At 45.7% G+C, this 21,349-nt stretch overlaps 3 protein-coding genes across 17 annotated transcripts in view; 1 reads left to right on the top strand and 2 right to left on the bottom strand.

The window, feature by feature from the left end:
* The window catches only part of Prpf40b (pre-mRNA processing factor 40 homolog B), an 88,150-nt gene extending 76,975 nt beyond the window's left edge, over nucleotides 1-11,175 (bottom strand). For 4 of the 15 annotated variants that reach the window (XM_047548632.1, XM_047548624.1, XM_047548628.1 and 1 more), the window contains exons 1-2: nucleotides 11,055-11,174; nucleotides 10,430-10,599 (exon numbers count right to left, since the gene is read on the bottom strand). In XM_047548632.1, coding sequence (XP_047404588.1) covers nucleotides 10,430-10,599; nucleotides 11,055-11,172 — 288 coding nt within the window. In that variant the 5' untranslated portion in view covers nucleotides 11,173-11,174. Of the gene's footprint in view, nucleotides 1-10,429; nucleotides 10,600-11,054 lie in introns of all 15 variants that reach the window. The other 11 variants (XM_047548631.1, XM_047548630.1, XM_047548633.1 and 8 more) reach the window with 6 other exon arrangements.
* Mcrs1 (microspherule protein 1) lies at nucleotides 10,470-19,997 on the top strand. Its single transcript, XM_047548660.1, is given in 18 exon segments — nucleotides 10,470-10,569; nucleotides 11,780-11,900; nucleotides 12,413-12,505; nucleotides 12,508-12,550; nucleotides 12,945-13,083; nucleotides 13,659-13,814; nucleotides 13,952-13,964; nucleotides 13,967-14,060; nucleotides 14,981-15,089; nucleotides 15,346-15,484; nucleotides 17,944-18,019; nucleotides 18,339-18,363; nucleotides 18,459-18,548; nucleotides 18,550-18,571; nucleotides 18,762-18,844; nucleotides 18,973-19,060; nucleotides 19,325-19,452; nucleotides 19,552-19,997. Coding segments are annotated over 18 exon segments (1,509 nt in total). The 5' UTR covers nucleotides 10,470-10,566; the 3' UTR covers nucleotides 19,639-19,997.
* The window catches only part of Kcnh3 (potassium voltage-gated channel subfamily H member 3), a 19,019-nt gene continuing 17,663 nt past the window's right edge, over nucleotides 19,994-21,349 (bottom strand). Inside the window, 5 exon segments of the mRNA XM_053743378.1 lie at nucleotides 19,994-20,395; nucleotides 20,397-20,421; nucleotides 20,423-20,594; nucleotides 20,597-20,927; nucleotides 21,026-21,102. Coding sequence (XP_053599353.1) covers nucleotides 20,333-20,395; nucleotides 20,397-20,421; nucleotides 20,423-20,594; nucleotides 20,597-20,927; nucleotides 21,026-21,102 — 668 coding nt within the window. The 3' untranslated portion in view covers nucleotides 19,994-20,332.

Raw genomic sequence — 21,349 nt, 5'->3', positions numbered from 1 at the left:
ATCTAATATGTTAAAGGATCCAGCCTAGTGGTAAAGGTGGAAAACATGCATAAATAAATAAAAAAATTTGAGAGAATAGGAAAGTATAAAAAAGAAATGGAAAAACAGAAATGCTAGAAATGAAAAAATTAAAATCAGAGATGAAGAATTCCTTAAACAGAATTATCAATAAATTAGATAAAAGCAAAGGAAAAACACTCTGTGAACTTGAAGGTAGGTCAATAGAAATTAACCAAATTCTAACACAAGGTGAGTAAAATCAAATAAGCAACCCCCAAACTAAGTGCCCAAGATATATGGAATACTATCAAATGGTCTAATGTGATAAAGTGCGAGACATAACCTGGAGGGTAAGTATGTCAAAGGAGAAGACAGAAGGAATATTTGAAGAGATATTTGAAGAGATAATAATTGAGAATTTCCCAAATTAACGAACCTCAGATTCAAGGAGTTCAGTGAACCCAAGAAGGTTAAATACAAAAACAGTCCACACCTACACATATCATAGTGAAACTCATGAAACCAAAGATACTAGCTTTGACATATTTCTGTAAAAATAGTTTACCTGCAAATATAATGCATGACTGAAACATAACAGTAGCTAAGCTGAGTAGCATCCCATAGGGCATGGGCACTCTAGTTCTCCAGAGACCCTAGGCTCTTCCTCTTAAACCACAAACCCTGATCTGGTTAATGGCTTCATCACTCTTCAAAGACTATTAGATTTAAGTTGGGAGGCAGAAGACTGGACGCTGGATATATTAGTCACTGATCCAAATATCCTTCAAGATAGGCTCTATGATCTGCCTATTGCTCCAAATTGTTTCCCTGGAGCTGACCAGTCAGAAACACCCAAAACTCTGGCACACCAGCCAGAGCTTTGCTGAGGAATGGGGCACTGCCATTGGTGGCCATGTCTGTGAGAGGGGGACAGCTGTCAAAAATTTAGGGTTACCACGAGGTCAGGAAGATTAAGTTTTCCTCTCCTATCACCCAGCTCTAAGTCCCTGTGTGGTCCCTTGTTGGCCATTTCTGGAAGTCTTTGTATGTGTGCGCGTTTGTTTGTTTGTTTTAAACTGCAAGAGCCACTAGGCGGCAGCAAAGTGCTTGTGTAAGGGTCTTGACAGGTCTTGCTAGGGAGAGATGCACAATTTACAGCATGGAATTGCAGAAAGGTAGACAATGGAAGCTAGTGGAGTCCATCTAAGAAGGTGCGAGACAGATCCTAGAGGGTAAGTATGTCAAAGAGGAGAGAAGGAAGCAAGTAATTCCTGACCAACCCTTTGGACGTCTGGATCCTGCTGATGGTGGCCAGAGTCTTCTCAGCCTCAGTCTCAGATCATTTTCTTCTCACTTGAATGCCCACCTCCAGTAGGGTTCTCATCTCTGAAGTAGAGATTTGTCCTTGCAAATAATTCTTTAGGCAACTAGTTTTAGAAACTCTGCCAGCAGGCCCTTCCTGTAGACTTCTTCAAAAATGTATCATATCCTCATTCACTTACTCAACAAGCATCTATTGGGCATCGTACACTAGGTAACATTCTAAGTGTTAAAGACACAATAGTGAACACAATAGATTTTTTATATATATATTTAAATATTTTTATAGTTTTCAATGGGCCTTTATTTTACTGATTTATATGGGTGCTGAGAATCGAACCCAGTGCCTCACACATGCTAGGCAAGCGCTCTACCACTAAGGCTACAACCCCAGCCCTACAATAGATTTTTAAAAATATTTTTTGTTATAGATGGGCACAATACTTTTATTTTATTTATTTATTTTTATGTGGTGCTGAGGATGGAACTCAGTGCCTCACATGTGCCAGGCAAGTACTCTACCACAGAGCTACAATCCCAGCCCTACAATAGATTTTTTTAAAAAGTACTTTCATGGAAACTTGTTTTGTTGGAGAGGGGCAAACAAGAAACAAAAATAAATTAGTAAAATACACAGTTTGTCAGATGGTAAAAGGTGCTATGGAGAAACATTTCCAAAGATGGAATACGGTACAAAATGTAGGGGTTACAATTTAATATCAGTCATGGCAAGTCTCACTAGGGTGATGTTTGAGGAACAACTTGAAGATAATGAGGAAGGGAGCTGTGACAGGTGGTGAGCCCAATGCCAGGTGGGAGTAACAGTGTGCCTGGCATATTCAAGGAATAGCAAAGCATCCTCTGTGCCTGGGGTGGATGAGTGAGTGGAGAATAACAGAAATTCTGCCAGAGCAGTGACTGGGGGTGCAGATTACATCAGACCTTGCTGGCCACTGTAAGGGCATTTCTGGACTCTGAATAAAATGGAAACCATTGTGGAATTTTGAGCAGAGAGTGACATGATCTGACCTTCACTCCAGGAGCACAATGATGAGCGCAGACAGAAAACTGGAAGCAGGGAGCCCAGCTGAAGTTATTATAATTCTCAGTCCACTCAGGAAAGCTTAGTCAAAATCACCCCCACAAAGTCTTCCCTAATACTTCCTGAAACTGCCCTTCTCGTGGAGGCTTGCTACCCTTTGTTCATGCATCTATTGCAACATCAGTCCATCTTGCTTTTGTCCTGAGGTTATTGGTGAACCTACCCTTGACCCTACAGAGTAGAGGCCCAGTTGCCTTCACCACTGTGACTGCCTCTCCCCTGGCTAGAGGATTGTGCACATAGTAGAAACCAAGTCAAACTTTCCCTCCTTAGTTGAGTTGCCTTGATTTTACCTCTGAGGCTTCTCCCAGGCTGTGTTTCTCCTTAAAGAGCCAAATCTCATTGTATTAAATACTTCAGAAACATGAAAGCCCGAATGCAGTCTGTTAGCCACACTTCATAGTCCCTTGGCACAACCATGTTTACATGACACAACTTGTCACTGGCCCACAAAGGCAGCCTGTCGGAGCTGTTAAGAAGCACACACAAAACATTGTCTGCCAAAGCTACTGGCCTCTCTGGAGGCTCCTGAAAGCAAATTAAACGAGTAATTGTTCGTTTATTGATTCCTTAAAACATTTATTGAGTACCTACTGTGATGCCATGCTCTGTTCAAGGCAGTCAGTATACTAAAGTGACTAAAACAAACTTCCAATGATCTTGCCACAAACGGGGGGTTCTAACTGTATGCAAAGCACTGGAGTAATTACAAAAATAAATAAAACTGGTTCTTTTACTTCTGAGAACTCACAATCAATTCATCCATCCATCCATCCATCCATCCATCCATTCACCCACTCATTCAGTCACTCTTTCCTGATTATGTTGTGCTAAGGGCTGGTTTTGTAATGATAACATTGGTACATAATCTCTCTTCACAGGCCAGTGTAGAGAAAGAATAATAAACATTGGGGAGCTAGAATGTATAAAAAACTATGGCAAGTGTGATATGAGTACAAAGTGAAATGAACAGGGGAAGAGGATGCTCATTTCAGGGAAGGTCTGGGAAGACCTTCAAGGCTAAGAAGGATTTCAACAAAATGTTGGAGGAGGAGTAGCACTATCACAGGTGGCAGGGTGGAAAATTTGTGTGTGCATGGTGGAGGGGAGAGTGGGTTCCAAGGGAACAGGACATTATAAGTTCATGGTACAGAGTAGTTGGTGTGGATGTGGCTGTGGTTCATGGGTTGTAGGACACCAGTTCAGCTGGGATGAGATTGGATAGGCATGAAGGCGACCACAGGATTTCCACCTGTAGGCAGTGGAGAACCATGATTTTTGAGGAGCGGCATGGTAGCATCACATCTGTGCTTTAGAGAGGTTGTTGGGGCAATGTAAAAAAAAAAAAAAAAAAAAAAAAAGAGAGAGAGAGAGAGAGAATAAATGGATAGAGGGATACCAATCAGAGGAGCACTAGTGAAGGCTGACCTGAAGTATAGTGAAGAACCAGTCATGATTGGACTTACTCATGCATGCCCTTATTTGTTCACAGACATACTATTACTTGCAAAACCTTGTGTTAATTGAAGGCGGGATGGGACAGGAAAGACAGGGAGAAACAAAGAAAACCTATTTATGTCTTCAAAGATTTTCAAATGAGAAACAGAACAGGAAAACCCTACCACTCTCTCTCCTTTACCTCTGTGATGTGATTATTGCTCTTCCAGATGTTCCACTTAATATCTTCTGCTTATGTACTCTAGGAGGGCTCCAGTGTCTAGACTCTCTTCTCTCCTTATGTCACAGGATATCCCAACATGACTTCACCTTCGCCAGTGGCTTTAAACATCAGTTATATGAATATGATTTCTAAATCTATCTTTAATTTCAATTTCTCCCCTGAATCACAGAACTGTAAATGCAAACACCCAACTGAACATCTGAATAGGTTGCCCACTGGCACCTCCAACTCAATTCATCCAAATGAAGCTCATCATCTTTCCATCTCACCCCCAAGCCAATGTTTCCACTTGTGTTCCTATCTCAATGCCTCCATCCACTGCCAAAGCTGAAATTCAAAGTTATCAGTGCTTTATTTCTTGCCTGGGTACACTCAATCTATTGCCAGTCCTATTCAGTCTTCATCTTAGGCATCAGTCCTCAGTGACTACCCTAATTTAGGTCACTTACTGGTGGCCCTGTCTCTAGCTTTACACTTTCGATGTTCCTTAATACTTGAGAGAGATCTAAAATACAGATCTCATACTACACCCTTACTTTAAAACTCTTTAATGGTTTTTTTCCCTTAGGATAGTCTAATCATGGTCTATAAAGACTTTTGTGACAGTTCTTCAGCCATGCTGTATGATATTCCATTATATGGAAGTACCATACTCTAGTGATAGAGGTGTTTGGTTTCTAAACTTTTGCTATTATAAACGATGTTATAAATTGGCATATATTGTGTGTGAGCAAGTATACTGGATGAAAAATTATATGCATTTGTAACTTTGACAGTTATCAGCAATTTACAGTTCTACCAGCAACATGAGGGCTTCTTTTCCCACAACCATGCCAAGGGTATATTGTCAAATGTTTGAATTTTTTGCCAATCTGTAGGTGAAAAATTATATATAAATGTAGTTTCAATTTTCTTGTGAGGGAGGTTTAGTATTAAAAGTCATTTATCTTTCCTTTTCTGTTAACAATCCCATTTCTTATTGAATTTTTGTTCTTTTTCACATTGATTTAGAGATTTTGTATATATTAAGCAAATTAGTCCCTTTGTCTATGATATGAATTGTGAGTATTTCCCCCAGTGTGCTATTTGTCTTTGTTTATGATGTCTTTTGTTTGGGAGAAATTATAGATTTTCAGGTTGATAGAATTGATTTTTTTATGCTTTAGGAATTTTTTGCTATCTGAAAAGTACTTTTTCCACAATGACACAAATTTGTAGTTTTACTTTTACATTCACTTAAGCACAATTGATTCATATGGATTTATTTTAGTATAAGAACTGAAGTAGAGACACCACAATATTTTTTTCCAGGTGACTACACAATTGTCTCAATACTATTTATTGTATAATCCATCTTTTCCCTGCTGACAGACAATGTCATCTTTATAATATACTAAAATTTTTAATGTATTGGATCTAGACTATTTTGCTTCTTTGATAAATTGCCCATGCATATGCTAGTGTTCTCTGGATTTTATTATTTTAATTATTGTATTTTTTAATGGTTTACTATCTGGTAGAGCTATTTCCTTTTCATTAACCTTTTTCAAAACACTAATGCTATTCTTGATGCAGAAATTTCCATCTGAATTTTACATTCAGGTTATGTAGTCTGTTGGTATTTTTATTAGATTGTGTTAAATTTATGGATTAATTTATGGAATTGACATCTTTATGATAGTGAGTCTTTCTACACCAAGATAAAGTGTCTTTCCCATTTATTCAAGCCTCCTTTTGTGACCTTTGATAGCATTTTAGTTTTGCACACATAGTTTCAGCACATTTATGGTTAAGGTTACTACTGGTTAATTTACTTTGTTGTTGTTATTATAAATGATACATTTTATTTCCTAATACTTTCTACTGGCTACTGTTCATTTTTAAAATGTGTTAATTTGTACCCATTTTGCTAAATTTTCTTTTTGGGGGGGTACCAGGGATTGAACCCAGGGGCACTTAACCACTGAGCCACATCCACAGCCCTTTTTTTAAGACAGGACCTTGCTAAGTTGCTGAGGTTGGCTTTGAACTTGCCATCCTCCTACCTCAGTCTCCCAAGTTGCTGGGATTACAGGTGTACACCACCACACCTAGTTTGCTAAATCATCTTATTAGTATTAATTTTCCAGTTGATGTTCTTGGATTTTCCAGGTAGGCTATCATCATAAATATTTTAATTCTTAAGCTTTTATATTTCATTCCTTTCTCTTCTATAATTATGTAGGTAAATACTTCCAAAGCCATGTTAAATAAAAAGAGCTTTGTTACACACCTAAATTTAATGGGAATAATCTAAGTTTATAATGAGTGTGATTCTAAACTTTGGATTAAGATGGGTAAGTTTTGTCATGTTGAAGCTGAACTGGGGGCTGAGGTTGTAGCTCAGAAGTACAGCGCTTGCCTAGCATGTGTGAGGCACTAGGTTCGATTCCCAGCACCACATATAAATAAATGATTAAAATAAAGGTCCACCAACAACTAAAAAATATTTTTTAAAAAAAGAGGTTGAATGTTCATAAGTTTTGTCTGTGATCTCTAACTTGGGATTGATATTCAGAGGTTTCAGTTGAATATTTGAATCTTCCTTCGCAAGTCATTTCTCTCATTTGGAGAAAGAAACAACACACAGACACCAAGTAGTATATATGTTGACTTAAAATACATATGAATCCAAAGGTAACTTGTACTGGTTATCATCTTTATTAAATTTGACTCCCTAAGAAGGTGAAAATACATGAGTATACAGCAGAAAGACCCTGTATTTTCTACTGGGCCATGGAGGTAACAGTCTTAGATGAAAGATCAACTGGTCCTGCTTTGGTGGACAGCAGTAGAGAGGGGCTGTGCTATCAAAGTCTGAGTCACTGATTCAGTCCACCTGGCAGGAGATGCTGAATCCCAAGCCACAAGAACAGTACAACAGCTAACATTTGTTGAAAACTTGCCATATACTACTAACTGATTTAAGTAGTGATTTACTCCAGAATCATCCTATGAAGTGGGAACTATTTTTTCCCTACAGATGATGAAACTGAGGCACAGAACTGTATCTTGGACATGGTCACAAAGTAATAGGCAATAGAGGTCTGAAACTAGGCACTTACACCAGAACCTGCATTAACCATTGTGTTCTAATCCCCCAGGAGGAGCTTGGAGCTCTAAGCAAAAGTTCAGTAAGAACCATGAATGTGCCTCCAGGGTAAGACACATTCTTACCCAGGGGAAAGAGTGCTAAATATGAAAAACTACTAGGGAGGATGAATTGGAGGCGGGGTGATAGATGCCAGTTTTTCTTTTCATCCACACTCTTCTGCTGCTTTGCTGACTTCTCAACCTTATCTTAAAGGTGCCACAACCTCACCTTCCATGATGATGACTTCCTCGTGTATCTCCAGCCTAGACCTCTTCCCTGACCTAACTAGTGTGTCTGCCTCTCAATCAACACTTCCCAAGATACCTTATAGGCACCTCAAAACTTATCATGTCTAACAGAACTCTTTCTGCCCCTATACAATCCTGCTCCTTCCAGATTTCTCCTTTGCAGTAAATTTATTTAAGACGCTTACACACAAATGTTTATTAAGTATCTACTTTGGCAGTGAAAAAAGCAAGACAAAACCCACTGCCCTCAAGAGTTTCTACCTGCTGGCAGACATACAATAAAAAGAAAAAAAAATAAGTAATTACATCATATACTAGAAGACAGTAAGGGCTAAGGAGAAAACAAAGTTGAGAAGAGGTTAAAAGTACAGGATATGGGAACTAGAATTTTCAAAAGGGCAAAGTAGAGGAGGAGATGGGTCAAAGAAATAATAGGGGGTAGACCATGAACTTTTATGCTAAGAGGCAGATTGTGAACAGATGCAGGACATAAGTAGATTTCCATTTTAATGGGAATACTCTGTGTGCTGTGAACAGATTGAATGAGGCACAGTATGGATGAAAGCTGAGACTATTGGGGAGTTTTTGCAATACTCCAGATCAGAGATAATGGAGGATGGAAACTTTGACCAGGAAAGGTGGAAAAGTTAGTAGACAGGGTCAGATTCTGGACATAATTTGGATTGGGTCTTTACCATCCTCCCAGTTTCTTAGGCCAAAAACCTAGGTCTTATCCTTGATTATTCCCTTTCCTTCATATCCAAATCTAACCCCTCAGCAAGTCCTTACAATTCTACATCTAAAGTATATGTTGATGTCAATGTTTCTGTTCAGGGCTCACCATCTCCACAATCCAGCTAACCACCACTCACCTGGACTGCTGCAATAGCCTCTACCTATCTCTCTGCTTCCTCTTTTGTTTCCCTACAAAGCATTCTTCAGCAGTCAGAAGGAACAATTTAAAAATTACATCCTATCACAGGATGCTCTTGTTTGTAATCTTTAAGAGCTTTCCCACTGCACTAAGAATAAAGGATAAAATCTATAAACTACAGGGCTGATGTGAGCTGCCCCAAGACTTCTCATGTCTCATCTCCTTCCTTTTTTCCTTTTTTCTTTTTCTTTTTCTTTTGGTAACAGGGACTGAACCAGGGGTGCTTTAGCCACTAAGCCACATCCCAGTCCTTCTTACTTTCAGACAGGGGTCTCTCATTAGGTTGCTTACAGACTTGATAAATTGATGAGGCTGGCTTGCAACCTGTGATCCTCCTGCCTCAGCCTCTGAGCCACTGGGATTACAGGCCTGTGCACCACTGGCTCCTTCTTTTTTTCTTCATCACTGTGCTCCATTAGGCTCCTTTTTGCTTCTTCAAATTTACCATTCTTTTCTGCTTCAGTCATGCTGTCCCCTCTAGCTGCTTTGTCTCTCAGCTCTTTGCATGTATGATCCCTTATCAACCACCAAATCTCAGCTCAATTGTCACTTTTTAAAAAAATTTTTTGGTGGTATTGGTGATTGTATTCAAGGCCTCTTGCATGCTAGGCAAATGGCTCCACTACTCAGCTACACTTCAGCCCTCTTTTTTCATTTCATTTTTAAGCCAAGGTCTCACCAAGTTGCTAGGGTTGATCCCAAACTTGTGATCCTCCTGTCTCAGTCTCCCTTCTACCTTTGCCTCCTGAGTAGCTGGAATCATAGGCAAACACCTTCATACCTGGGTCGACTGTCACCTTTTTAGAAAGACCATCCTATTAATTGTCATATGTTTATCTATCCATATCATGATCTATCATACTCCACCATACTGTGTATCAGAAAACTCAATCTTTTATGGGAGACAAAACTTGTAGAGTGATAGAGTTTGCCAACCTGCATGACACCCTAGATTTGATCCCCAGCTCCATAAAAAAAAACAAAAACAAAAACAAAAACAAACAAGCAAAAACAAAACACAGGAACATACTCATCAAACAAGTTATACTCAGTAAACGAGGTGAAGAGACTTGGAAGTAGAGAGCTATCAAACGATTGTCAGGATCCAGAAAGGTCAGTCACCCGTTTGACACAAATCCTCTGGCAATGTCCAGTTGATGTGTTTTATTTTGTGGTGGAGGAGATCGAACCGATAGCCTTACGAATTAAGACAAGCGCTCTACCGCTGAGTTAAAACCCCTGGCCAAGCTGCTTCTTCACAAAGTGGCTTTCCCAGGCATCTCTCATATCCCGGACTCCCAACATTTCCTGTTCGTTGGGAACTCGTTTTCCCGTCCCTAAGATTGCCTCCAGGGCACTCTCTGAAGGTGTTTCAATTGATCTCTCCCGGAGCTCACAACTGTCTCCAGCAGTCCAGGTCGGGTCAGGCTGATGGGACCAACCGGGTACCGCTCCTCTTCCCCAAGGGAAAGGAATACAGCCCACGAACCTCCCTGTTCCTACTATACACACTACATCTACACGGACAGAGCGAGCTTCTCAGAATTTTCTCCCAGTCTCATATCTACCATGAGGCCTGAGAAAGTAGTTTCTCTAAAATTACTGGTAAAATTAAACAATGCATAATTGGTCTTGGAAGATCCTTAAGTCCCCCCATACCTCTTTTTTTTTTTTTTTTTTTTTTGGTGCTGGGATCGAACCCAGGGCCTTGTGCTTGCAAGGCAAGCACTCTACCGACTGAGCTATCTCCCCAGCCCCAAGTCCCCCATACCTTAGTACGAATTCCGAAACCAAAATCCAGTTCGTGGCCCCACGCACCCTCTGACCCTCCCAACCTTAATTCCGCTTTGTCTCACCCCAAGTCTCGTTTTTCCCTGGAGCCGGGTAACTTCTCTGGCACCTATAATCCCTGACCGTTTCCCTATACGCTGTCCTAACTGGGAAAATTTTGACTTTGTTCTTCGCAAAATGGTCACACATTCGCGGCCATGGCCACGCCCCCTTTACTCACGTTTCCAGGACGAACCGGAAAAGGTTGCACAGTCCCTCGTTCGTAACCCGGAAGTAGACGTATCTCACGGAAGCCGAGTTTGGCCCTGCGGCTGCTGCTGTCGCCGCAGAGAAATTGTTGGAACTGGCAGCCTAGGAATGGTGAGACCTCCCGGTTCGCCTCTGAGGGTTCTAAGTAGAGTTGGGGGTGAAATGGAGTTCCCCAGAATGCCTCAGGGTACAACCCCCCCACAAGGCTTGGGGCCCCGCCCCGGTAGCGCCCCGAAAATCTGCGCATGCGTGGGTCGCACCGGACTAGAATCTGGCCCAAGGTGTTACGCATGCGCAAAGGTGGCAAGCCGAAGGTGGGGTGGGAATTGACTTGGGAGTTGACCCTAGTCCCTCGCCAACGGTCTGTGGGGCTTAAATCGAGACTACGTAGCATCAGGGTTGGTGCCGTACTTTGATTTGCAAAGCTGATTTTCATCATTTCAGTTATGGATGGACACAATACCTTTATTTAATTTATTTTTTAATGTGGTGCTGAGGAGTGCCAGGCGAGTGCTTTAACATTGAGCCACAACCTCAGCCCTGACTTAACCACTTTTATCCCGAGTTCCTGAAACAGACTTGGACCAATCACCTACCTTGGGTGTGCTCTCGCGGTAGAGGCAGGGCCAGAGACCTTTGAAGGAGGGCGCAGACTGCTTCAGTCTGCCTACGGGATCCAGCCCCCATCACCCGTATCCTATGGAACGGCGCCATGAGCACACCTGGTGGGCAGGATGGGAGCACTTGGCTAAGCCGTCCTGGTCAGAAGGGGTTGGACCTGCAAGCAGAGCACCCCAGGAATTCCTGTCCGACTCCTGAGTTTTTTTGCGGGGCAGGGCGGTTGGTATTCACACAGTTCTCAAACGACTTTTTTAGCTTAGCTTCCACTTCTACAAGAGCGTAAATGGGGATGAGATCGGGGGATGGACTGACTGGAGTGCAATCTCCCTTTCCTCTTCTCTGCTTTGCCCTGCTGCTGAGCTGCAGGGACAGCCAAAGAAAAAAAACGAAATTCTTGTTTCCTGGTAGTTTATAGTCAAGGTACTTAACCTAGGACTTTAGGAATAGAATTAGAGAGACCTGTGCACCCCCTAAATAGTATGTTTATACATTTTTCTGGTTCATCAGTTTTATCATATTCTCAAAGGTTTCTGACTTTCACAAGGCTTCTGGTTTATAAGCATAATATTTAGAGTAGAGCCTTATGCCTCTTTCCACTCCTTGTGTCTTTCCTAGTTTATGGGACCTAAGCCAGTATAAGGAGGTGAGGCTGGCCATTCGAAAACCGTGAGCTTCAGGGAGCCTCATTTCTCCTTTGCAGAATCTCCTCTCAGCCTCTAAGGTCACCTGGTCAGACTCCTTGGATGAGGCTGTGGGACACTTCCTCCTAGCCCTGTGGTTTGGAACCAGTGGCTTTGGGGACAATAAGAGGATGGACAAAGGTAGTATGAGGCTGTTCCAGCTCCCCAAATGCTTGGGCACCAAGCATATGCTGATGTCTACCCTGTGCTGGCATGTATGTCTTTGGTCCTGACTGGGCATTGCCACCTCCTCCTGGGCCAGCAATACACATGTACTTCTTTGCAGAACCACAACTGACTGACTTGCTATTGAGCTGCCTCTCTTTGGCATGTTGAATTTTGATGGCAAAGGGACCAGTTATGCCCAGAGCCCAGTGTGTGGGCATCACGAGTCTGACCTGAGCACTGTGTACTGCACAACATGACATGTACCACTGGAGAACTACCCATGAAGGAAAAGTCTAGCAGGTCTGGGTCCAGATGAAATCTGGAGGCTGAGGAACTCCCACCTTAAAACTTCAAGGGCCAAGGAGGCAGGGGAGAGGCCAAGAGGGCTAACAGGGGAAGGGGACTGTGGAGGGGTTCCAGGTGCAGAGGTTCAGGGCTCTGCTAAACACTTTAGAGGCCCAAATTCACCATTTCTCTTCTTCTAGATTCTCAGGGGCTGCTAGATTCATCCCTGATGGCATCAGGCACTGCCAGCCGCTCAGAAGATGAGGAGTCCCTGGCAGGGCAGAAGCGGGCCTCCTCCAGGCCTTGGGCACCATCCCTAAACGGAGAAGCTCCTCCAGGTAGTCAGAATTTAGAAAGGCTCAGAAGGGAAAGAAGGCCTGTGGCATTAAGTACTGTGTGCCTTTGCCTCTGTCAGGAATGGTTACCTGAGCCCCTCTGGGACCTAAGCAGAGCCTTGTACTTTTCCTGTCCCTACCAGTCCTTTCACATGGCACTGTGGGCAGGGGAGGGAGATCTTGGGTCTTTGACATGATATCTCTGTGTGCAGTCACCTATCATTCTCAGGGCTGGAGTGTGGCAGTTTCATGTTCCACTGAGCCTGGCTGTGGTAGAAAATGAAAGCAGTGGAACAGTTAGCTCCCACTGGGAGCCTGCTTTGTTCTGGAGGTTGGGTATGTTTGAGTGGGTCCCTGGGAGGAGTAAAGATGGCTTACTGGATAGGACCCTCCACAGGTTTATCAAGAGGAAGAAATTCGATGATGAGCTGGTGGAGAGCAGCCTAGCAAAATCCTCTACCCGGGTGAAGGGGACCAGTGGGGTAGAACCAGGGCGCTGTTCAGGGAGTGAACCCTCCTCCAGTGAGAAGAAGAAGGTGAGGGGCTGGGAGTAGTAGTGGGTGGGCAGTGCCAGATTTCATATTTCCCCAGAACCTTTGCCAGCTGCCAAGAACCATGCAGAAGAAGCTTGTGAGAGGACCAAGCTGCCCCAGCTCCCACCCCCATTTCTCCCTACTCAACTTTCTTGCTGCACCCCCCACCCCCATTCTGCCAGTGCATCCTGTATCACATTCCGTGTGGGAGGCATGGAGCATGCATCTATTCTGGGAGCAGACAGCCTGTTCCCAGCATTTCAGAGTGTAAAAATAACCCCAGGTGGCATTGCTCTGGCCCCAGACACTGTACCAGCAAGAGTGTTTTCCTCGTATCCTCCCCACCCACCCTCTATTCTGGGGTTGGGGGTACCACTAGCAAAGAAAAGACCCCATATGGTCAAGGATTATGTAGAATTAATTTGGTAAGGGTGGGGGTTGGTATTAGAAAGCTGAGCTCCCAGCCTGGCTTCCTATTGTCAGTTGAAACTGTGGCTGCCACACAGTATGTGAAGCTCTAGGCCTGAAGCTCTAGCTGTCCTGATGCCAGCTTTGAGCTCTCTGGGTCCTGTGCCTAGGTGTCCAAGGTCCCCAGCACTCCTGTACCACCCGCCCGCCCAACCCCTGGACTCACCAAGCGTGTGAAAAAGAGCAAACAGCCACTTCAGGTGACCAAGGATCTGGGCCGCTGGAAGCCTGCAGATGACCTCTTGCTCATCAACGCTGTATTGCAGGTAGTTCTTCCACCACAGAGTTAGGGTCCCATTCTCCTCCCAGGCTCTAATTCCCAGCCCCCAAACTAGTTCTGTAAGGCCCTAAAAAGGTTCTTTCCTGTACTAAGGCTGAAGCAAACTCTTCTGGGTCCCTACAGACCAACGACCTGACTCTGTCCACCTGGGTGTGAAGTTCAGCTGCCGTTTTACCCTTCGGGAAGTTCAGGAGCGCTGGTACGCCCTGCTCTATGATCCTGTCATCTCCAAGTGAGTAGGGCTGGCTCCAGCAGTGGGAGTACTGAACATGCCAAAATTTAGCTGCTGATACATAAGGGCCAAATCTTGTGCCAGAGCCCAAGGGAGGGACCTGGGAATCAGGGTCCTGGGGCCTTACATCCTTTGGGATGATCCAGGAACCTGCTGGACTCACAAGGAAGCTTCTTCCTGCTGCTAACTTGCTAGTCCTGGCTTTATGCCAGAAGCAGGAAAATATGAAAGCAGAGGAAGTGACATAGGAGAAAATGTCCACATTAGTGCCAGGATCCTCAGTTCCACCACTGTGTGTATTGTGACTTTGAGCAGGTCACTTCCCAACCTTTCCACACTGACTTCCCACTATTTCTTCCTCACAAAAAGAGAGTTGGAACAAGAAGAACACCAAGGCTCCTTCTAGCTTAACAGCCAGAGTTAACTCATGTACACATGCAATGCACTCTTCCTTCTCCTCACTCAGTTTAGGCTCTTCAAAACTTGGTTGGATGTTGAGCACACATTTTCTACTCCTCCACAGCCCCTGGCATAGCCCCACTTAGGATGTAGCCATGACCCTGAAACACCAGGAAATAGGTTGATCTCAGCTTGGTAAAGAGGTGGTAGCAGTGACTAGCGGGTAGCACCTTTATCCAAGTGAAGAAAGAGGGCTAGGGAGGGAGCAGCAGCAAGCATCAGAATCTGTCTCAGAACTGGGCCTTCAGGGGACATAGAAGCCTCATTTTTATGACTTACCTGTTCATTCATTTGGCAAACCCATAAGACCACAGGTGCTGTGCTAGGTTTTAGACTCTTCCTATTGAAGACATGGCCTCAAGGTTCTGATCACAAAGGCCTGCTGGTTTGGGGGAAGTAGGAAATCCATATTGCTTGATACCTTCCCTTCAGCTCTGCCCTCTGTCTCTTCTTATGTCCAGGTTGGCCTGCCAGGCCATGAGGCAGCTGCACCCAGAAGCCATTGCAGCAATTCAGAGCAAGGCCCTGTTTAGTAAGGCTGAGGAGCAGCTGCTAAGCAAAGTGGGTTCGGTAAGGCTGGGATCTGGGAAGGTTGAGAGTCAGGGAAGGATGCAAGTGGGACCACTCATCCCCCACCCACTGACTGCATATATGCACATGGAAATGTGCAGAGACCTTTGTGACTGACCTCAGGAGGAGCCAGGCCTGACTCCTGGATAACACTTGCTCTTCTAGCTCCTGAGGTTCCTGGGGTAGGGGGAATGGTGGGAAGGCAGAGGCAGGAATGAGAAAACCCAGGTGCATACAGCATGTTTCTTGCCTTCAGACCAGCCAGCCTACCTTGGAGACCTTCCAGGACTTACTGCACAGACACCCTGATGCCTTCTACCTGGCCCGTACTGCCAAGGCTCTGCAGGCACACTGGCAACTCATGAAGCAGTATTATCTGCTAGAGGACCAGACAGGTAACACCCAGGAGCTGGCAAAGCAAATGGATTTGCTTGAGTGTGTGTAGGAAGTGCTCTGGGCACAGCTGCCTTCAGTGCCCTGTAATAAGTCCCTCAGTGACCTCCAGTGTGTTATTTGCCTCACTTTGCAACAAAAACAGCTTCCTCCCAGACAGGGAGAGAGTATCTGGAATGGTCTTTGGCATCTTGTTAAGGGTATCCAAGATTGCCTGAAATCCTGGGCAAAAAGTCCAAATAGAGTCATCTACCTTTTCTTGTTTTTTAGTTTTTTTTTTTTTTTTTTGTCTTGTCTTGATATATTTTGCCATTTCATAAATAATAGATTAATTTTGTTGTCGCTCTGTAGTACTGGGGTTGAACCCAGGGGCACTGAGCTATATCTCCAGCCCTTTTTGTTTTAATTGTATTTTTGAGGCAGGATCTTGCTCTCTTGCCAAGGCTGTCCTCAAACATGATCTCCTGCTTCGTCCTCCGGAGTAGTTAGGATTATAGGCATGTGCCACTGCACCTGACTGCATTTGCATATTTTTTAATGGATAGCATTCAAACAGGAACAAAACATTAAAGTGTCCATTTCTGCTCACCCTTCCCCTGTTTCCCACCACTTTTTCTAAGCTTTCTTGCCCTTTGCCTCTCCATTCTTCTTCTCTTCCTTTGCCCTCCTCTCCTCCACCAAGCATTCTGTGCTATTAGTTGCTCTTTAGGTCATTCAGAAGGTCCCAACTGGAACTTCACACCCAGTCCACCTGTCTTTCCTCCTAGGGCCAGAATGCTCTCTGTTGCCTCTCTTCTCTCACTACCAAACTTACTCTCTTTCCTAATGACAGGTACTAGGAAAGCAATCTGATTAAAGTACAGTACCCTTTTGGTCAGATTTGTGGTTCAGGTTCTGATTTCCCTGGTGCAGGTGCACTCTTCCTGCCTAACTGCCACTGATACTGCCTTCTGCATGATTTTTCACACTTTTCTGGAAGTGAAGCTTCAGGTGTGCCCTTCACCTCACTTCCAGGTCCTGCAGCTTCTGGTTAGGAGAAGATATGACCGCAGGAAGATTCTAGAGAATCTGACTCATAGAGGGAGGCCATATCTTTCCTTCCTGAGGACATCTGGTTTTACAGGCCCAAGAGCAGCCCTCTTTATTCCTGCAGCTTCCAGAACTCTGCTGCTTCCCCAGACTCTGCTGTCTCTGAATTCTTGCAGAGGAAATAGATACTGAGTAAAATTTATTTTTACTGCTAAAACTAGTTCCTTTGTCACTATTTTGAAAGTTATTTTGTTAACTGAAACTTTATCTTAAAGGTTATGTTTTTTCCTTGGAGTCTCTGCATGTGGGGATTTGGTTTTCTCCTTTGATGCTTAGAGCTGGGAGTCCTGGGAACAGGTGGTCTCCACTGCTTAGCTGTCAAGTCAGGTACACATTAGAGTGGTGGAATTTTAAGCAGTGCTGGTGGGGAGGGTCATAATGGGGTTGACTACCCCAGTCTCGTCTCCCTACAGTCTCACTAAGCAGCAGAGGGGAAAAGCATTTGTGGCTCATATGCAGCCTGCTTCCTTCCTTAGCCAACAACAGTTCAACCACTGCCTGCTACAGAAGAGACACCACACCGCAGTCCCAGGAACAGCTGACCTAAAAGAACAAGTACTCAGATTTGGGGCTTCCTAATCCCTTTTATATCTTTTCTAGAAAAAAAGTTGAAAAATGGGCTGTGGATGTAGCTCAGTGATAAAGTGCTTGTCTACATGCATGAGGCCCTGGGTTCAATCTTCAACACTCTACCAAAAAAAAAAAAAAAAAAAAAAAAGTCGAAAACTTTAATGAAACATATTTAATGAACGTATTGAATGGGCTCTGATATTTTCCTATTCCAATTTCATTCTTTGAAAACAAATGAGACTAATTTCATGATCCATGAGCAAGTCGTGACCCACAGACTGGAAAACACTGACTAGAGGTGGGGCAGCTCCCACTGGCATATACTTTCTGGTGTCATATGCCTCTTAGCCCTCCAACAGCAAGGCTGGAAAGCTGGGGAGTGTGTGATGTGGTGAGAAGGAGCAGTTTGGATTTGGAATCTGGACAGTGGGACTTGAATCCTGGCTGTGTCCCAAAATAGGGTCAAATAGTGAACCTGTTCTTTGTATCTGTTTCCTCGTATGTAAAATAGAACTATGTATAGTGTCCTCCCTGCTTAGTTTAAGGCTCTGTAACTGAGAACCCTTCACATACCCACACCCAAAAGTCCATGGAAATGCTCAGCTTTATTTTCCTTCCCTATCTAGAACCATCTCTGCCCGTGAGATAAATTAGAGTGGGGCCTGTTGGGAATGCACTTCCTCACCATTCCAGCTCTTCTGGCCCTATCCTTGCAGTGTGCCCACTTAGCTCAGCTGTCTGCTCAGCCCCATGAGGTGGAGTAGGGGCCTTGGTGCTCACCCTTCGTGTGTCATTTGTTCAGTGCAGCCGCTGCCAAAGGGGGACCAAGTGCTGAACTTCTCTGATGCAGAAGACCTGATTGATGACAATAAGCTCAAGTGAGTAACTGGGGCCTCAGGCAGGTCTAGAGAGAACTGAGTTACCCATAGGTAGAGCACCCCAGGCTACCCAGCTCAACTTAGCCCCAGGCTCTAGTTGCAGCTGTTGTGCCTAGCCTCCCTGCTGCACCTCCTCCTGTGGGGGCCTTTAGGCTCCCTTCCTTATCCTTATCCCCCACCCCAATCCAGGGAAAGAGGCTAGGCCAAGCTGAATAAACAGCCTTCTGGGCCACTTGACCAAAGGTGTCAGGATTGCCTTAATGAGCCAGGTAGCATGTGAGCTAATGTAGACCTGATTCATTCTTCTCTCACCCTTCAGGGACATGCGAGATGAAGTCCTGGACATGGTAAGTGTATCCTGGTGGGAACAGTGAAGGGATAGAAGTTTCTGCTGAACAGAGAGGACTTGTACAAAATACTGTAGCCTCAAAGTCCTTACCACCCCCACCTTACCCCAGAGCTCACAGTGGCTGACAGGCGCCAGAAACGAGAGATACGACAGCTGGAACAGGAACTGCATAAGTGGCAGGGTGCTAGTAGACAGCATCACAGGTGAGGAGGCCAGGGGACCAGAAGGCTCACTCCTGGGCATCGTTTGCCCCTCTTTGAGTCCCTCCTATTGCCTAGCTGGGTATGCCCTGCTTTCCAGGCCTTGACTCGTATCACTCATAGATGTTGCCCTGCTTTCCTGTCTTCCACTTGACCCTTGGATGGGCCCTTCCTAATCCTGCTCTTCCTCCAGGCATGAGCTCTCCAGACTTTGACAACCAGACATTGGCAGTGCTACGGGGCCGCATGGTGCGGTATCTGATGCGCTCACGCGAGGTGAGATAGGCCTTCCCATCCTTACCCTTCCTAAGCATCTGTCCTCTGTCACTGTCCTTTCTCTGTCTAGTCCTTGACTTCTCATCTTCCCTGGCTTGTGTGGATCCTCACCTACCCCATTTCTCCAGATTACCCTGGGCAGAGCAACCACGGATAACCAGATTGATGTGGACCTGTCTCTGGAGGGTCCAGCTTGGAAGATCTCCCGGAAGCAAGGTACCCTCCATATACTGCTGCCTCGGTAGGAAGCAGTGTGGGATGTTCCTCCCAGCCTCTCGTTGCTCTTTCTAGCTGTGAGGTTTGGTATCCTCATGGACTAGCTGAGGCAGACTGAAGGAGCCAGCATTTCAAGATCTCTAACTTGGGAGTCCTGTATACCTTCATACCCATATCCCCAGGAAGCAGAAATGGTGGCTGGAGGCTCCTGGCTCTGTTCTGGCCTTTCTCCATCCCATTATCCCATTTCCTCTACTTCCACAGGTGTTATCAAGCTAAAGAACAATGGTGATTTCTTCATTGCCAATGAGGGCCGACGACCCATCTACATTGATGGACGGCCTGTACTGTGTGGCTCCAAATGGCGCCTTAGCAACAACTCTGTGGTGGAGGTGAGCTGGGGGAGGTGGAGAGACCAGGATGAGGTGGGGATTTGGTGAGCTGATACATGGGCCTGGTTCATCCCATCTCTGTCCTCCTCTCCCTACCAGATTGCCAGCCTGCGATTTGTCTTCCTTATCAACCAGGACCTCATTGCTCTCATCCGGGCAGAGGCTGCCAAGATTACGCCACAGTGAGGAGGACAGGGTACCAAGAACCCTGGGTTCTCTCTGGCCTCGGTTTCTGTTGTTACTCCAGCCCCCTTGAGCTGGGAACTCAGGCTTCTGGAAGAACCTGCCCAGGGACAGGGGTAGCAGGAGGCCCAACTGATGGCCCATTGATATGAGTCTTTGAGGAAGGTGGGGCTGGCCATTGGAAGCCAGGAGAGGCTGGGACCTTGTGCTTCTCTAGAGCCAGAGCCCCTCCCACTCCTCTCTCTGCAGACCACCCTCCCTCTCCCTTGATCGCCACCTTTGATCTTGTGTCTCCAGAGGATTAGCTTCATATTTCTTTATTGCTTTTCTTTTGTAAATAAAAAGCACCAAATTCCAAAGTAGTTTCTTTTTTATTATGCTTTTAAATATAAAAAAATGTAAGGACAGGTAGAGATGGGGCACATGCAAGGGATGGCAGAATCTCTCCTTGTCCTCAGGCCTCTGCCCTCAGCCTGCAGAGGGTGACAAGGTCCACAGCAGAACAGGCTGTGGAAGGGCTTCAGTTTCTCAGCTCTGGAGCTTGCTCTTGAGGCTCCAGCCCACTTCTAAGAGTCAGGGGGCCAAGTCCCCCTCACGTCTCAGGTTCCCTGCCCTGAGTCAGTGGGTACGTGGAGTCCTGGGATTGGCAGAGCAGCAGAATGGTGGCATGTCTGCAGCACTGACCTTGGGCTGGCAGTCAAACCCCTGTCCCTTCTTCCTGGGTCCACTGGACTGTGCCAGGGCCGTGACAGCCAATAAGCAACCATCTCTAGGCTGTGGGGGTCCAGGCAAGGCCTGGCCCCCTGACCCTGGTGGGGGCTCTCCAGTACTGGTAGCCTCTGCCTGGCTCACAGGCTCCGGGGGCACAGTCCTCGCCCCTTCCTCAGAAGGAGGTGAAGCTGGGTGGTAGGCTCAGAGCAAGAATTCTCCTGAGCCAGGGGGCTCTGAGTCTGAGGTGGAGTCCATAAAGTTGTGGCTCGAGGCCAGGGGGAGCTTTGAGATGCTGGGGGCCCCCAGGGCCAGGGTGCCATCAGGGGAGGGGGCCCTGGACGAGGGTGGGGCCAGGTCCCACTTAAGACAGAGCCAACTGGGGGCTGTAGGTAGGATGTCTCAGTGTCCACACGAAGAGGCTGCAGGAGCCCAGAGGCACTGGCTGTGCCTGTGCGAGGCCCCTCTCCTGATGTCTGAGGGCATGGGGCCTCCCCATGGGGCACCAAGACAAGCTGCACAGCTTGGCGAAGTGACTGCAGTCCCTCCCGCATCTGCAGCACCTGCTCAGATAGCTCCATCACCTTCAGGGGCGGGAGGAGGTGAGGTCAGCAACCTCAGGCATCTAGCAATAGAAGTGCCTGCCCCTTCCCCTCCCTGTCCCCACCTGTCCCTCACCCACCGCCTGCCGCAGCTTGTCCAGTGTATCTGTATTTCTTGTCTCGCTGGGCCCAAGGGGGACAGTGAGCAGGCCACTCTCTGTGGATAGGATGGGGTTGTCAGCTGGGGTTGATAAGAGTCAGCATATTGTCCAGGTTTTTGCTCCCATTAGAACACACTGCACTGACCTGGTAAGACCTCACTCAAGAATACTTCTGCCTTGCCCAAAGAGCTGAATTTTGCCTAAACTGCCAATGGCAGGAAAACCCTTCCCAGCAGTCCTGGGTCACACTGCCCTGTACCCTTCTCCCCTCAGGAAGTTGTTCTTTGTGAATGTCTCTTGTTC

This window comes from Sciurus carolinensis, chromosome 4 (assembly GCF_902686445.1).
Source record: "Sciurus carolinensis chromosome 4, mSciCar1.2, whole genome shotgun sequence".
Lineage (NCBI taxonomy): Eukaryota > Metazoa > Chordata > Mammalia > Rodentia > Sciuridae > Sciurus > Sciurus carolinensis.
Note: the sequence above shows the minus strand (reverse complement) of the source record. Positions and strands in the feature narration are given on the sequence as shown.